The sequence below is a fragment of the Salvelinus alpinus genome, chromosome 5 (assembly GCF_045679555.1).
Source record: "Salvelinus alpinus chromosome 5, SLU_Salpinus.1, whole genome shotgun sequence".
Taxonomy (NCBI): domain Eukaryota; kingdom Metazoa; phylum Chordata; class Actinopteri; order Salmoniformes; family Salmonidae; genus Salvelinus; species Salvelinus alpinus.
The window spans coordinates 21,462,372-21,479,989 of NC_092090.1; the positions used below are offsets into that span (position 1 = coordinate 21,462,372).

General features: G+C 41.2%; 2 protein-coding genes and 2 long non-coding RNA genes across 5 annotated transcripts in view; 1 reads left to right on the forward strand and 3 right to left on the reverse strand.

Annotated features, from left to right (window-relative positions):
- serinc4 (serine incorporator 4) overlaps nt 1-12,793 on the forward strand; it is a 37,944-nt gene extending 25,151 nt beyond the window's left edge. The window contains exons 8-12 of the mRNA XM_071400966.1: nt 6,793-6,919; nt 7,369-7,441; nt 7,833-7,872; nt 8,422-8,572; nt 9,725-12,793. Coding sequence (XP_071257067.1) covers nt 6,793-6,919; nt 7,369-7,441; nt 7,833-7,872; nt 8,422-8,572; nt 9,725-9,938 — 605 coding nt within the window. The 3' untranslated portion in view covers nt 9,939-12,793. The remainder of the gene's footprint in view (nt 1-6,792; nt 6,920-7,368; nt 7,442-7,832; nt 7,873-8,421; nt 8,573-9,724) is intronic.
- On the reverse strand, nt 116-5,690 carry LOC139575728 (uncharacterized). Its single transcript, XR_011674993.1, has 4 exons — nt 4,880-5,690; nt 4,374-4,457; nt 4,109-4,205; nt 116-3,225 (listed from the first exon to the last, which is right to left on the reverse strand). It is a non-coding gene; the product is annotated as an uncharacterized lncRNA (long non-coding RNA).
- On the reverse strand, nt 6,666-9,727 carry LOC139575729 (uncharacterized). The gene is made up of 3 exons (XR_011674994.1): nt 9,629-9,727; nt 7,786-7,857; nt 6,666-6,934 (listed from the first exon to the last, which is right to left on the reverse strand). It is a non-coding gene; the product is annotated as an uncharacterized lncRNA (long non-coding RNA).
- Nucleotides 12,794-13,822: 1,029 nt separating the features above from the next.
- The window catches only part of adamtsl5 (ADAMTS like 5), a 55,779-nt gene continuing 51,983 nt past the window's right edge, over nt 13,823-17,618 (reverse strand). For both annotated transcript variants that reach the window (XM_071400964.1, XM_071400965.1), the window contains 2 exons: nt 16,609-16,680; nt 13,823-16,250 (listed from right to left, as the gene is read on the reverse strand). In XM_071400964.1, the coding sequence (XP_071257065.1) occupies nt 15,907-16,250; nt 16,609-16,680 (416 nt within the window). In that variant the 3' untranslated portion in view covers nt 13,823-15,906. The remainder of the gene's footprint in view (nt 16,251-16,608; nt 16,681-17,618) is intronic.

The following is a 17,618-nucleotide window of genomic DNA, read 5'->3' on the forward strand; positions in this document are numbered from 1 at the left end:
AACATTATTCTGAAAGCATTGTAAAGGTTTTGCTGAACAGTTACTCTGACATAATCAGGTAACATTTCAAAACGCCAAATGCGATGAAATAATTAATCAACCTACCAATCAAATATCATTTTTATTGTGTTTTAATGGTTTTGTTAATTGTGCATACTGTAGCTGGGTAAAGTTCACCATGTCAAATACTTTATCAACCTGCCATTACTGTGGTGATAAAGTAAAGGATTTTCAACACAAAATACCAGGAGACAGGGTGAGAGATTTGATTAGGATCTCTTTTCTTTCACAATGTATAATACATTTTCACATATAACACTGTTACAAACAGCAGACATAATACCCTGCCATATTGACCAGATAAATACTATAACAGTCTGAAAAGATAGATTGGTTCCTTCATCTACCATGGTGCTGCACAACCTTCCAATTTATTATATTTAAATGGTTCTAAAGTATTGTTTGAATGTATACTGTATATTGAACGGTTTCTGGTCTGCTCAGATAAGAGAAAGAAGAATTACTGGGATGATAAAGTAGGGGGTCTATTTTTTTTGTCTTTGAGCTCCTGTCAGCTTCACCAGGCCAGAGGTTCCCCACAGTGCCACTGTTACCCCTCTGAAGCCTTGTACATTTTCTCGTGATGCATCCAATACACCAAACCAGTGTTTCTGAATCTGTATCCAATCTAGTCTCAAGCTGTGATTCATAAGGTATGAGATTCAGATGGAACCGACCTGTGGCTCCCACCGTTACTGTCATCAGTCAAGCGCCCCTCTTACTTACACGCGCTTAGTTCAATAACTCCACGTGAACGGATGGATGTGGATGTCAGTGCGTTACGTCAGATGAGTGATGGAGCAGCACAGTACTGTAAATGTACTCCACCAGCTCACTGCCCCTTCTCACTTGCAACCTTCCCCATCCTCCCCCAGCCACCTACTACAACTCCAAACAGCCTGGCCCCTCAAACTTTCATTCCAATTAAGATTGCTTTATCATGCCGTACGGTACATTTAGCAAATATTGTTTCTGACTCCTATTCTTCCACCTGCCTCCGCTAATTCCCCCGGGTCTTTCACAACCTCCTCCAGCCCCCGATTGAGACTCCAAACACAACCCCCAGGGAGTCCAACAGTCATCTTTCTCATTCCTCTCTCTCTGGATTTATGAGTCCCTTCAGACATCCAGCTATTTCCTCTCCCTCTCATCTTTCTCTTTTTAAACACTCTTCCTTTCTTTTCTCTCTATTTAACTATGTATCTTTCTCCTTCTCTCTCCTTCTCACAAGCAAAGCTCCTATCATATAACGGTGACTTGTTGTGACATTGCAACGTGATATTGCTTTGAGTTGACATGTACAGTGGGGCAAAAAAGAATTTAGTCAGCCACCAATTGTGCAAGTTCTCCCACTTAAAAAGATGAGAGTCCTGTAATTTTCATCATAGGTACACTTCAACTATGACAGACAAAATGAGAAAAAAAATCCAGAAAACCACAATTATGGTGGAAAATAAGTATTTGGTCACCTACAAACAAGCAAGATTTCTGGCTCTCACAGACCTGTAACTTCTTCTTTAAGAGGCTCCTCTGTCCTCCACTCGTTACCTGTATTAATGGCACCTGTTTGAACTTGTTATCAGTATAAAAGACACCTGTCCACAACCTCAAACAGTCACACTCCAAACTCCACTATGGCCAAGACCAAAGAGCTGTCAAAGGACACCAGAAACAAAATTGTAGACCTGCACCAGGCTGGGAAGACTGAATCTGCAATAGGTAAGCAGCTTGGTTTGAAGAAATCAACTGTGGGAGCAATTATTAGGAAATGGAAGACATACAAGACCACTGATAATCTCCCTCGATCTGGGGCTCCGCGCAAGATCTCACCCCGTGGGGTAAAAACGATCACAAGAACGGTGAGCAAAAATCCCAGAACCACACGGGGGACTTAGTGAATGACCTGCAGAGAGCTGGGACCAAAGTAACAAAGCCTACCATCAGCAAGGGCATTGAAGATGAAACGTGGCTGGGTCTTTCAGCATGACAATGATCCCAAACACACCGCCCGGGCAACGAAGGAGTGGCTTCGTAAGAAGCATTTCAAGGTCCTGGAGTGGCCTAGCCAGTCTCCAGATCTCAACCCCATAGAAAATCTTTGGAGGGAGTTGAAAGTCCGTGTTGCCCAGCAACAGCCCCAAAACATCACTGCTCTAGAGATCTGCATGGGGGAATGGGCCAAAATACCAGCAACAGTGTGTGAAAACCTTGTGAAGACTTACAGAAAACGTTTGACCTCTGTCATTGCCAACAAAGGGTATATAACAAAGTATTGAGATAAACTTTTGTTATTGACCAAATACTTATTTTCCACCATATTTTGCAAATAAATTCATAAAAAATCCTACAATGTGATTTTCTGGATTTTTCCCCCTCATTTTGTCTGTCATAGTTGAAGTGTACCTATGATGAAAATTACAGGCCTCTCTCATCTTTTTAAGTGGGAGAACTTGCACAATTGGTGGCTGACTAAATACTTTTTTGCCCCACTGTACATAACATTGTTTTGAAAAGGAATGTCTGTTCCACCCATTCTGATTTGTACATTCTTTGTACCTGCTAGTTGTTTTGCGTGGAGGCAGGGGTGCGTGCTGTCCCGGGGCAGTACAGGGCAATGCTGCAACTTGTTGAGGAAATCAGCACCGTGTATAAAAACATCTGTTCAACACATACACTCACACTGTACATCCCCAGTAAGGATAGTGTTTTAAATAGTCATTTTCACTGGAGAGTGTGTGTGTGTGTGTGTGTGTGTGTGTGTGTACGCATGCATGTGTATGTGTGGGCCCTGTTCAAAAGTAGTGCACTATAAAGGGAATAGGGTGCCTGAATTGGGATGCAAAAGAGTGGTCCTCCCTCCTGTCCTGTTCAGTCATGTTTGCCTGTTCAGTTTCCCTCTGGCTCTGTCTGCTGGGTGACCTCATCAAGCACACAGACACACATCCCTGTGTTTCTATGTGGAGGAATTAGTCTGGAGTGGGACTGAAAACACACAACACTGGGAGCAGGACAGGTCCCCTCTCCCCTGCAGTGGGCTCAGCCTGGTGTGTGTGTGTACAGTAAGCAACCCTGTAATTGTTTTCACTGAACCCAAGGCATCTGTTCTCTTGGTCACAACACACAGGAATCCACTCTGGAATCCACAGCCGGCCCTGTTATGGCCATCTGGGGGGAGGGACACAGAGAGCGAGAGACAGAGACACACACACAGAGAGAGAGACACACACACAGATATGCTTATCATAACACAGTAATAGCAGTGATGGTGTTAGTTTGCATCTCACACAAAATAATCCATGTTTGACAGTCTGTTTAGTCTTACGCACAGACAGAGACTCAGCGGCCCCTCTACCTGTACTGCTCCAATTGTCCCAGGGATACACATGAGGCAAAGAAAACTATGTCCCGTCACGTATATTGTTATCATTGCACTTACTTACCTCCAGGGATGTTTTCTTGTCCTGCCTTGGCTATTATTGTATTGTAGTATTGTACATGTTATGTTGTAAATCTGTAATATTAGAGTAATAATATATTGTATGATGTATTGTGTTAAAGATGTAGGCTATTAGGTTTTGCTGTGATGTAATTGTTTTAATCCTGTTTGGACCCCAGGAAGATTAGCTGCTGCCTCAGCGAATGGGGATCCTCAGAAACATCAAAACAACTATACAACACTGGGCCTCCGTAATCTGACATTCTGAATCAGAGCCCGTATTCATTTATCATCTTAGAGAAGGAGTGCTGATCTACAATCAGTTTTGTATTTTAGATCATAATGAAAAAGATAATATAGACAGAGTGGACCTGATCCTAGATCAGCACTCATACTCTGAGGTGAATCCAGCCCCAGGCGATTATAGAGAACAGCGGAGGCTGGTGACTTGAAAAATGGAAGAGGATGGGAGACCCACGGTATAGGCGCGGAACGCACAGAGACGTCAAAGTGGGTTTCAAAAATCGTCAAAGAGTAATTACGTTAACCTAAAGCATTTAATAAAGACATTTATAGTACAATATTATGGGGAATGGAAATGAGAGGGCTTACACAGTTATGGAAAGGGATCACAGCAGTGATTGAATGAGGGTATGAGGCATGAGTTGAGGTGTTCAGAGGCTTGACTTCAGTGCAGGACAGGATTTGACTAGAAAGACGAAAAACAATTAACACAACACAATGCAGTTAGACAACAGAGCTAAGAATGAGTTAGTCCACAAATCATTGATGTGTAATAATGTGATTGTGTGTGTATGTGTGTATGTGTGATTGACTCTACATACAGTAATGAGAGAAAATTGATAGGGGTACTCACAGTGCTTGGAGGAAACATTCAATTTACCCCCTGGGACTCAGAGTTTTTCCTTATCTGTTAACCTAACCAGGAAAACTCTGGACCCTATAAAGGTATGACAGTGATTATTCAGTTGTAAAAAGGTTTTATAAGGGATATGAGGACACCAGTTTTTCCTAATCAGGTCAAACTGCAGCAACCTTATACTTGTTCATATGAATTATATTTAGACTAGATTAGGAGGGGGATTTCCTCTACCCAGACAGACAACTGATAGACAGAACTCACAGGGCTGAGCTTGCTTTACCCATGTTTGCATTATGCAGGCCTATGCAACTGTATGCCTTATTAAAAATAATGACTCACATCTGTCATCACTATTATGTTGATTAATTCCAGTTAATCATTTTGGATTGAAAACGTATAGGCAGCTTTGCCAGCCCAATTTTGAATATAAACCAAATTTGATCACATTTTCTCCTGACACACAAATGGACTATAAATACATAACATTACCAATTATTTACCTTGACCAGATGAACAGGCTGTATGCAGCTCCTATTATTAGTAGCCTACAGTTAATCAGACTGCAAAATTTTCTCGTTTTCATCCCATACAGCATGTCAGATCTCTAATGTTTAGGTATAGACTAGGCTGCTGCAACATTTATGTCATGAGTTTTTGCTTGTGCCTGTCTGGAGTGATTGTGTTATCTTGCTAAATAAATACCGGAGCAAAGTGGAAACCCTACTTGAGCGCGCGCGGAAAAAAACATGTTCTGCGTCAAACGGATGATGCGATGGAAGCTATCAAATCATTCAGAACATCCCAGAAAAAAAGTAGAAAGTTCCATATGTAGAGCAAGTAAAGCATCGTAACGTGCAATTACCGCTGCAAGTTCCTTGTAGTTGCACTTGTTAGCGGAACTTTCCCTCTCGTCGTGTCCTCTAAAAGCCAATTATTGCATGGTGAAAAACGCAGTGGTGTTGATAAGTCGCTTGAGAACATCCCTGCTTCTTCTTACTTTCTCGTTGTTGCGCAGTTTGAATATCCAGACTCCCGCCATGATCGATGCGGCTTTTTCCCAGAAGATTGAATCTGATGTGGAAATGTATATGCTCCCTGCTTTTTATTTAGCCGTTTAGCTTAACGATCGATGTTCTTCAGGTCACTGTACCCACCTTTCGGCCAAGGCTCAGACTTTACAAAAGTCTGAGGCAAGGCCAGAAATACAGGCGGCTTAATGAAAGGACCTGTTATCCAGCTATACTTTTGATACATATCGGTATTCACCTTTTCACCCTTCTTCGTAAAACTGATCTCAGGCAGAGGTCGACCCTCGGTTTTAATTAGCACATTTTCCGTGTACCCCAGTGAATTAAAAGGGATTCTTCATCAAAAAGTTAACAAATGTTGCGGTGGCGTTTGGGGCGAAAACTGCACACTCGAGCTAGTAGCTACTACTATTTGCTACTGAAGTTAGCAAGGCAAATTGAAATAAATTACACTAACTGGACACAAAAATGATGTTCTAAAACCAAGAAAACAATTTATAATCTACCTCCTCCGTCTCCTGTAATTTGAAGAAACTAATTTGAATTGAAAAATATCGTTACATTTCTCAACTATGACTTTTCAATCTCTATCCAATAATGTCATCAAGCTCAACACATAGATTCCCACCCTAATGCCTTGCGGCACAACCCCAATACAACACTCGTTTCATCTGATCCTAATCCTATGATTGGATGACAACATGTCAGTTCATACTTATCAATGTTGATTGGTTGGAGGTCGTCCTCTGGAAGTGGTCAAAATTACCATGCAGGTCTATGGAAGGGGGTGAGGCCTACGTGTCTCCTAGGTTTTGTGTTTAAGTCAATATACACAGAGGACAAAAGCTATCTTTTTTAGTGTTTCACAATTTTTATTTTAATGAAATTTCACTGAGGAGGATGGTCCTTCCCTTCCTCCTCTGAGGAGCCTCCACTGATAGAGAACCACACACTACTATAGGGTCATACAGACAAGGAGAACCACACACTACTATATGGTCATACAGACAGGGAGAACCACACACTACTATAGGGTCATACAGACAGGGAGAACCACACACTACTATAGGGTCATACAGACAGGGAGAACCACACACTACTATAGGGTCATACAGACAGGGAGAACCACACACTACTATAGGGTCATACAGACAGGGAGAACCACACACTACTATACGGTCATACAGACAGGGAGAACCACACACTACTATAGGGTCATACAGACAGGGAGAAACACACACTACAATAGGGTCATATAGACAGGGAGAAACAAACTTTTCTTTATTCTCTCAGTAAAACCACACAGTTCACTCTTACTAAAGAAAAGCTGGAAACAGAAGATTAAACTTTCTTTGCTCTGCTCCCTCTCTCTGTTGTTTTCCCAGTGGTGTACCAGGGGGTGAATATGACAGTATGTTACCCCAGTGTGGGTCAGGATGGCATCCAGAAGGAGACCAACGCGGTGGCCATTATAGGAGCTGCCATCATGTACTGCTGTGTGCTCTTCGCATGGTGAGTGGCACGTCACTGGAGGAGTGTGTAATGAATGTCAAAACGTTTTCCCATTGAATCATATGTACAGTCTCTCTACACAGTGATCGAACAATAAAGGCTCTATTCAATCCGAATCGCTGACGATCAGCGTTACAGCGTGATTGAAATTTAAAGACAATTGTCCTGCGTTAGTGGAGACTGCATTCACGGTAAACACTGTTGGCTCAATCAGAAAATACCTTTACATTTATATTGCGCAATCTGTAACACTTCATCGATACAGACTGAATAGAGACCTAAGTACTTTACTTATTGACTTATTTAGGCTAATTACTTACTAACTTTCTATGTAACAAATGGAGTGCAATTTTGAGGTTATTTTTTGTTTCTCTTTGAAAAAAATATACATTGTTTTTCTTAATATTAGTTTACTTCAGTTGCTTATTCAAACAATGTCATATTTTCAGTAACGAAGCATCCTACCTAGCAGAGGTTTTTGGCCCTTTCTGGATGATCAAAGTTTACCGCTATGAGTTCCAGGTAAAGTACGAATTCATATAAAAATATTACTGTCGAGGATCATTCACTGCCAACATGGATAATGGAGGATCAACTCTGTGTTTCTGTGGCTCTGCATACATCTTGTTCTCAGTGGGTTCGTGGCACTTTAATTGGGGAGGATGGGCTCATAGTAATAGTTGGAGTGGAATAGGTGGAATGGTATCAAAGATGCCATTCCATTCGCTCCGTTCCGGACATTATTATGAGCCGTCCCCCCTCAGCAGCCTCCACTGATCTTGGTATTAATTTGTGATGTGTTAGCGGCATGTTTCCACGCACCATACATGTGTGGAGAATGTATGGGCATCCTGAGCTCTGCTTACCTCTAGCAGTTTGATATAGCTCCTGGAATCTCTCTCTGTTTTCCTAGAAAGCCACATGCTGCTTCTGCTGCCCTGACAAAGAGGAAGGTTGGTAGCCTACATGTCAATAAATTCTCAGCAACACTTCATTTGAAGGGTACCTGAATAAGGACTTCGTAACACATTCATGAAACATACATAAAACAAAAATAAGCAGTACATTTATGTTGACGAAAAACATCCTTTAAAGTTGCGGTTGTTGACATAAGCATGAATGTTAATGTAGTGCTTATGAATGTTTATAACAGTGTAATGAAGTCCTTATGTAGGTACCCATAAAATATATAGTTACATAGTTATCTTAATACGGATTCTTTTCCATATTATGAAGATGCCAGTATTAAGGCTGCAGAATAGAAAATATGTCTAAATAATTTATGTACAGACTAGCGGCTAGCCTATACTGAGACTGGTGTTATGACATTCAAATAAATCAATATTATTTAGCACTATTCTTACACCTTCTGGGTAAATACAATTATTGTGAAAGATAAATTGCATGTTTTCTATATGCTGCTTTGGTATTGTCGAGAGCAGCACGATTCTTTATCACCCTCAGGTGATTGACTTTATATGTTCGGTCTGTGGTGTTTCCAGAGGTGGAGTTTGTGATTGATGAAGATATCAAGGGCTGCCAGAAGGTGATTCACAACGAGAGCCAGAGAGTGGCTTACAGCTACTTCTTCTTCCACTTCGTCTTCTTCCTGGCCTCGCTCTACGTCATGATGACCCTAACCAACTGGTTCAGGTCAATATCTCACTCACTGGGCATTGGACACCCCAGCAAACACACAACCACAACACAACGTTGTCTCGATGTTGGCGTTACATTAAAATGAAGACACTTTACTTGATGGCTCAATCATAAGGGCTACATAACCCTGTCATAATATAACAGATGTCATAAACAGTCATGATACCTTTCAACGCGCTAGCGCATTTTTCATTTATATTGTGCTCGCATTTGGCACACTGCTTTTCCAAAGCGAAGCGTTTCACACCGCATCCCAAACGCCTGAGGGTAACTCAACATCAGTTTGTCAGTAAATGTCTACAACTAACTAGCTATTAATTTAGTACTAGATGAGTTAAACATTTTTGGCATAGCTAGTTAGCGATGTATGCTAACGTTAGCTATCGTTGCTAACTAGATAGCTAGAGGACTGCATCTAACTAGTTCACTTGCTGCTGATGTTGAATCATTGCTGGTGAATGTTGATTAAATCTTTGGGGGTTTTAACTGAGATTTGTGATATAGCTGGCTAGCCTCCAGCTAGAAAGGGAACCAGAACATTTGGTTGGGGTCACCTGGCAACAAAAAAGTGCACTGACTTGGCGGAGCGCATCAACAGCTCAGCCGTTCAAAGCGGAGCATCTCTCTTCTTTTGGGGGAAATTGCCATGTCGACGCAGAACCAAACTTCATACAATCATTAAACAAACTACAGCTGTGGGTGTAACAGTATAACTTTAGTACGTCCCCTCGCCCCGACCTCGGGCGCGAACCAGGGACCCTCTGGACACATCAACAACGGTCACCCACGAAGCATCGTTACCCATCGCCCACAAAAGCCGCGGCCCTACTTCAAGTCTCAGAGCAAGTGACGTAACCGATTGACACGCTATTAGCGCGTACCCGCTAACTAGCTAGCCATTTCACATCCGTTACATGGGCACTTAAGTTGCAACACTACCGTATAGCATCATGTAGCGATAGTTTGCCACAAAAACATGTATTGCAGTACAGCGTAAAAAAACTAACATTTTAGTTCCCTTAATTGTGGGTAAGATTCTTGTTGACTCACCTCATCCGTTACCTGGGTGTACACAGCAGCTATATTGTGCCTCCATTGCTGTGTTAATCAAAATTCCTCTCCCACCTTTCCTTCCTCCACCTCCAGCTATGAGTCAGCGGTGCTGGAGACCACGTTCACCCACGGCAGCTGGTCCACGTTCTGGGTGAAGATGTCGTCGTGTTGGGCATGCGTGGTGCTCTACCTCTGGCTGCTGCTGAGCCCACTCTGCCACTGTGGCTCCGACTCGCACCGCCCGCGACGCTCCCGCATTAAACGCCGCTCAGCCAATTCCTCCAGCCACGTCAGTGTCAGCGTCTGACCTGTGACCTTTGGGCCAGAGCCTGGCTTCTGGGGGTGGAGAACAGGATAGGACAGCTGGCAGGGGAAGATGGACAATTGCCCCCGCTGTGGTACCCTGAAGGTGGAGGGTGGTTTTGATGATGTCCCCTTGCACCCTCCACCTGTCTCCCATATTGAGGTCGGATGTCAGGGGTCAGAGATGAGAGGTCAAGGGTCAGAGACTCACTCCAGCTAGAAGGACAGACTAACAGACTAACCAGAGGATTAATGATTGAATCTGATGTTCCTCACACAGACCACCTGAACCTCCAAACATAGACCAAGGGACTAACCAGACTGTGCTCTGAAACAGGAACAAAGACCCTGTACAGAATCACTACATCCTGCCATTCAAACTGATTTCACAACATTTCACTATTGTTTCACTCGGTGAGTGAAGTATTCAGTCTGGTTTAACCAGGCTAGAACCACTATGGACTACTATGCTGAGACTGCCAAAAGGGAACAAAAAGGATGAGCTCTCGACTCGCGTACGACGGGAGCTGTAGGGAAATGTTGGCTGACTTTTTACTCTTTTTGAATATTTTATTTCTTATAGTAAGGACTGTGTAGCACTTTTTAAATTACAACCAGGGGTAGATTTGTCAGTAGGATCATTATTTTTCTCAGTGGTCTCAACAACTGAAGGTTTACCTGAATGTTTCGGTGAAAGTTTCCCTGAACGTTTCACACCATTTCGAAGGTTTACATGAATATTTTGCACATTAGTGTGTTCATACTGTTTGATTATGTTCGCTCTGGTGTGGAGCTAATGTGAATTATAAAATATTACTTAACACTTTCGCCAACAGGTATAATGCTATATTACTTGTTATAAGCATGTATGAGCCTTTATAATGCCTTACAATAAGGCCTATACTGTTTTATGTTGGTCGAGCAAATTTCCAACGTACCTAATGGCTTATATAATCAGGATCATTATGAGTTGATTACAACACATTATAAGGGGTTCATATATGCTCATGACAAGTCTTTCAATGCATTATATCTGTCGGCTTTAAGTAAAGTGTTACCAAATACTCTTATACCAATTATTTATTTTCACAATGCCTTTTTAACATCGTGGGAGTGGTGTATCCATTTCTAAATTGGTTTTTGAAAGGAAAATGTGGTAAAATTGTTTTGGCAGTTCAGTTTTACAAGAAACCCCAGCTACAAGACCCTGACATGTTTGGTTTAAAGGGGCTCTCTGTGATCTGGGGTGTATTTGCTAGGAACCGAATGGAAACAAATGTGCCGAAACGGGAAGAGACCTACCTGGAATTTTCCAATATGAAACGCTTGTTTTTGTATTCACATTTCAAAATGCTTCGCTACGGAGTGCACTAATGAATGCACCCATGTTTTAGAAGAACCATTGAGGATCGAGAGCCAAGTTTCTGTGAAGACTTCTCCACAGTTAATGACCAATTATTTGACTCTTTAAAACCTTTGTGTACGATACTACATTTAGGTACTTTTTTAGTTCATTTCATGTTACTATGATAGCAGGTGTGTGAAGTTATTTTTGTAAATACATTTTGTAATGAAACACAGCGTCTGTTGATTAAAGTGTGATATTTTTGTAAGCGAACAACCCCTAAAATCACATTGTATTTTGGTAAATGTTATGGCGAGGGGTTCTCTAATCACGACTGGGAAAAAACTATAACCCAGTTTAACTAACAGTTCACACAATTCAAAATGTGCCCCTAACTGATGGTCATTTTCAATGAAGAAAAATTGTGGCACTTGCTTTAACTCTTTAAGACTATTTTTGTGGTAGTGGAAGAAGTTTAAAACGTTTTACTTAAGCTAAGCATTTAAATATAGTCAAAGTTAAATGTAGTAAAATAATTGATTGGATTACTTTGATAGACTACTAGATCAACCTTATTACTTTGGATTGTAGGGCAGTTAAATCACACATTTCATCAGAAATAACTACACTCTGACTACTACACTTTTAGACACTCTCCTACTAGATAATCACAGTATATGCAAACTGTAATAAAAGACAGAAGACAATGAGGCATTGTTGAAGTCCTCTCTGGGCTGGAGGGGTATCATTGGAAAGAGGTACCCATTGGCCGGAAAGGCGGAACCCTTTCCCTGGGAGGACTTCTTCCCCCAGGGAACACACTAGTTAACTGAGCATACCATACATTGGGCCCGATAAAATCATTAGATTTTTTGTCCTGATTCCGATTAGTTGTTTCCCAAATTCCATTTTCTCCCTTTTGTATTTTTCAGGTTTTCGCTCTCAGAAATCACATGTTTTTTTTGTTTTTTTACAGATAACAACAAAAATGGATGTTCCAAGTCCACAACAATGCATGAACCACCTCAGGGCACCACTTGAGGTCTGTGAAAGATAGAAAACAATTTCGATTTTTGGGTGTAGTTACCCTTTAATGCAACTGTGCACCAGCAAGAGACTGTTGTTTGGTTAGTGATGTTTCTGTGACGCTCATTTAATTGCAGAATTTGCTAAACAAATGGCCACTGGATTGATGCAAATAATCATGTCATTCTGCCAGGTAAGCATAGGCTACTTTGTAGTTAACATTTCATTGAAAAGGTTTTGGGAAAAGCCTTTCTATCTCTACCAGAAGAAGGTTATCATTACCATCATTGCTAAAGTCTACACAAAGTGTAGACATATGCACGCACACACACACACCTTTTCCATTTCAGAAAGTTGCTGGATAATACGAATCACATTCTAACTGACTGAACCGAATAGGCTACACAACGCTCATTCAAATTAAAATATCTAACCTACAGTTGTTGCGTGTGAAAAGTTCTCACGTGCAAAAAATAAAAACTCAATGTGCATCAGCGTTTCTTCTTTCCCTACTCTCGCTTCGCTTGTTAGATATTAAGCACATTGATAGTTTGCTAGCAAACCTCTCCTGTTGATTTACTGTACCATAGCAGCAGGCTAACAGGAGGCAGCAGCAGTCTAAATGATCAGATCGAAAAACATGCGATGAGAAGTGATCAAGTGAAATATGAAGCAAGTGAACAGAGACAGCTTCACTCTATCCAATCAGAACAGCAGGATCAACATACAGCCCTCCCTTCTCTTTACAGACAGGCAACTAGCCAGTTGAGGTATGTACAGCACGGTGCTGAGGAATACGACACGCTGTTGCCTTGGCTGCCACCTCTGGAGTAGTAGCTGCTTTCTTGTTGTTCACAATTCTTCATCATCCTAACACTGTTGTTCTAAATTCAATCACCCTTTTCACCCTCTGCTTTATTTTCCCTGCGAGTGTGGGTATCCATAGCAACGGCTTAATGAAGAGACATGAGAAAGCTGTTAGCTGAAGTTAGCCAGCTAATTTTCTCCACTCAACTCAAACAGATGTAACTTTTGATTGGTAGCAGATACTTCTGTTCTGAATCCAGATTTGAATAGCAGAGAAGTAGAGGCAGATATCATATGCCCAACGTGTCTAACTTGATAAACTGGTCAGCTGATTTGTGTCAAAAGTTGCAGTGAATGGAATGTTAGAAGTCTGGAAGTTGATATTGTCACAATGGGACCTTTAGAAATCCCATGAAATTGAATGAAGATGGGAAATAAAATAGTTTCTTAGTTTAAAAAGTATAAAAGACATCAAAAAGTTGTATGCAAGCACTCAGCACGTTTTAAAGTTTGAATGACGTTTCTAGGGTAATCTACCTATACAAAATGCATATGAGCACAGACCCATCCCGCCTTGTAAAATGTGGTGTCGGTGGTGTCATAGAAAGCAATGTGTTGGCAAATTTTTAAAACCTTAGAATAAAAAATAACTTGTTACAGCATAGTTAATGTATAGGAATAGATTGCAAATAATTCACCAGTCATTCAAATTAAATATGTTTCTTATATTTGTAGCTACTCAGTGCCACACCAATATAAAATACTGAATAATCCATATTTTTGTTTCTCACAAAGTAAATATTCATGTGAATAAGACAACAGGAGACCTAACAAAACAGACTAAGGGAACCTGATTGATTTAATATTCAAAACACAGTAACACTTTACATTAACTTGCTCTTATGTCAGTGTAGTTTTAATGCATCGTAATAGTCGTAGAGTTGAGCGGTTTCTGTTACTACACAAGTGGAATAAACTCAACCCCATCACTACGCAATTACAACGCAATTCATGAAGTACTGTGCTATAACATGTAACTACAATGTTACTAGTGTAATTAATGACACTGTTACTACACAGGTATAAGAGCAAATTAATGTAAATTGTTACCCAAAACACATACATCAATAGAGAGAAATGCATTGATAATTTAAAAAAAATACTATATTTTAGAAGCAAAACACAAATATAAATGTTATGATCTAGATATTCTTTTGCCGCATAAATACAATATGGAACAATATGTTGTTTTATACATCTTAGGTATGAGAAGAAAGTAAAAAGTCACACATTTATTTTGACATAGAGTGACTGAACTGTTAGCAGTCCTGGGGAGTAGTTCCACTACATTTAATTCAGTTAGTAATTTACCTATATTTTGTAGTAACTACATTCAAATCTGTGTAGTGTCTTTGGTAGTTAATTACTTGTTTTAGCCATGTAGCTATCTACTGGAACTGCCCACTACATTTATTCAACAACTACCCCCTATTTTTCTCTCTCTGCCTGGCTACTGGGCTAAGCCAAAGCACTCACTCTGGCTGTCACACAGATCTCACTACACTGTTAACATCTGACTCCAGAGTGACGTGTTCTTGCAGTAATTTTTCTTAACTGTGTAGTCGATGACATTTCGGATATGATAGTTTTTTACGAAGTAGTTTGGATGTAGTGAACTACTTTTTCAAAGTAACTATTAAAGTATATTTCTCTTTAGGGCAGCGTAAGGGCTCTATTCAATCAGATCCACTTTAGCCGACATCCGCATAGCAGTTGTTCAGGCAGCGTCGGAGGTGGAACTGCGTTAGAGCAGCTCCTGGCATTATACCTGAAGCGGACATTGCTATTGGCTGCACGGAGTCGCATTAAGAGAAATCTCATGCGAGCCTTGTTTACAAGTTCAAAACACTGGAATGTGAGATGTGATCTACACCTCGATTCGGCTGATAGAAATCCTCATTATTTTCTTTAGGCTAATGATTTTCAATTTGAGCGTCATTATTTCTATATAGCCTACACTTTGTCATTCTGAATATCTAACTCGAGTGACAATGATGAAGAGTAGCTCTTCACCAATTTGACAGCTCCAACACAGTTACATCTCCAGCACCGTCAAAACATCAGCTATGCAGGTGTCGGCTATCGCCGGTTAACGCTTGATCTGATTGAATCTAGGCCGAAGTGTAGCTTAACCTCTTCCAGTGTGAAGTAATTGATACAAGCTATAAACTATATTTTCAGAGTAGCTTCCCCAACACTGCCTGTTAGTAACCCAGACAGATAGTTATAGTCAGTCATCTAGTTAGCAAAGGGAACAAAACACAAACGCTTGGCCATTGAAGTGGATATATTCTTCTCTTTGGTAAGTTTAAAGGTGGGTGATAACGTCCACCTAAAGTGCTATACTTTGTGAGCTGGTCAGCTTTTGCATGGCTCTTTGAGGGCTTTGCCTTCTTATCACGCTGACTGACAGATCTACTGGGTCACCCTGAGTGTAGTCTCTTCCCAGTGTTCAACTAGTGTTTGCCTCCGCCATTTTCAGTTCCCCCATTTTGGAATTCTAGTGGTTCTGTTGCTCTCTGTTTGTCTTTTGAAGGGCCAGAGGCAGGAAGTTGTTGCGTAGGGGTGTATGGGATTTTAATGTCACACACAGACGCACACATGCAGCCCCATTGTTTGTTTGATTCGCCATCAGAAGTGCTCAGTCTTGAGGAGTGTTAAGGAGTCGTGACAGTCAAAGTATGTGTGCATCAGTGGTGTTAGGTGTGCACGTGTATACTGTACATCTCTATGTCTAGGCATAGCCGCCTCTCAGTTCCGCAGGTGGCCTGGGCCCTCTGTTACGACACAGATCCTCCAGGGGGCGCAACAGAGCGTCCTCTCTAGGTTTATAGGGTATCGCGTAGCTGTCCTCCTCCATCAGTATCCGGTTCAACGTCTGCTCGTTGTTAATGTGGCGACGCACCATCAGTACGTACTGGCGCCCTTCCTCCAGAGGGGGGCAGTCACACACGTTGGGCACCCACAGGAACTCGCGGTGCTCCAGGCGGAAGCGATTGTGGTAGGTGTGGATGATCTGGACATCGTATCGCGTCTCCTCGCCCCGGTACAGCTTGCTCATGACTTTGGCACGGAACACTGACAACCAATGAAAGACATTATGCTAACCCTTTACATAAAGCCAACAGGTATTATGCATTAAAACTTGTTATAACTGACAAGCATGTATGCGCCTTTACAATGTCATAAGGTTTGTTGTGCCATGCTTGTTTTTCCATGCTGCGATTTTTCAACTGACTTAAAAAGGCTGTTTAAGTTTCACCGAATTACATTCGTTCCTTACTTTAAAAAACTATTCAAGTGAGATTTGTCAACTTGCACCACTATCACCTGATGTTGTAAACCCAAACCCAGCTGTAAACTGGGTCATGTGAATTGAAAGCACACAAAGGTGTTTGAACCTCTAACTTTAGGTATTCAAGAAGTTCAGACTTACCGAAGTCTTTCTGGCAGTACTGCCTCTGGCGCTCCCCTCGACCGCGGGCCCGCCTACATTTCCCACAATGCCCTACGGGAGTAGAAAGAGAAGCAGTGAGTTGATTTGAGCACAGATTGTTTTTTATATCAGGGTATTGCACAATGTTTAGGATGGCACAGATGAGTTTCTGAGAGTGAATAGGGGATTTAAGGATAGTAGAGTAGAGAGTAGGATAGATTAAAGGAAAGAGTAGAGCGTAGGACAGATTAAAAGGAAGAGTAGAGAGTGGGATAGATTAAAGGAAAGAGTAGAGCGTAGGACAGATTAAAAGGAAGAGTAGAGAGTAGGATAGATTAAAGGAAAGAGTAGAGAGTAGGACAGATTAAAGGAAGAGTAGAAGTAGTAGAGAGTAGGACAGATTAAAGGAAGAGTAGAGAGGAGGATAGATTAAAGGAAAGAGTAGAGAGTAGGATAGATTAAAGGAAGAGTAGAAGTAGTAGAGAGTAGGATAGATTAAAGGAAAGAGTAGAGAGTAGGATAGATTAAAGGAAGAGTAGAGAGTGGGATAGATTAAAGGAAAGAGTAGAGCGTAGGACAGATTAAAAGGAAGAGTAGAGAGTAGGATAGATTAAAGGAAGAGTAGGATAGATTAAAGGAAAGAGTAGAGCGTAGGACAGATTAAAAGGAAGAGTAGAGGTAGTAGAGAGCAGGACATATTAAAGGAAAGATTATAGATTAGGACAGATTAAAGGAAGAGTAGAGGTAGTAGAGAGTAGGATAGATTAAAGGAAAGAGTAGAATAGAGAGTAGGATAGATTAAAGGAAGAGTAGAGCGTAGGACAGATTAAAAGGAAAGAGTAGAGAGTGGGATAGATTAAAGGAAGAGTAGAGCGTAGGACAGATTCAAAGGAAAGAGTAGAGCGTGGGATAGATTAAAGAAAGAATAGAGAGTAGGATAGATTAAAGGAAGAGTAGAGAGTAGGATAGATTAAAGGAAGAGTAGTGTAGAGAGTGGGACAGATTAAAGG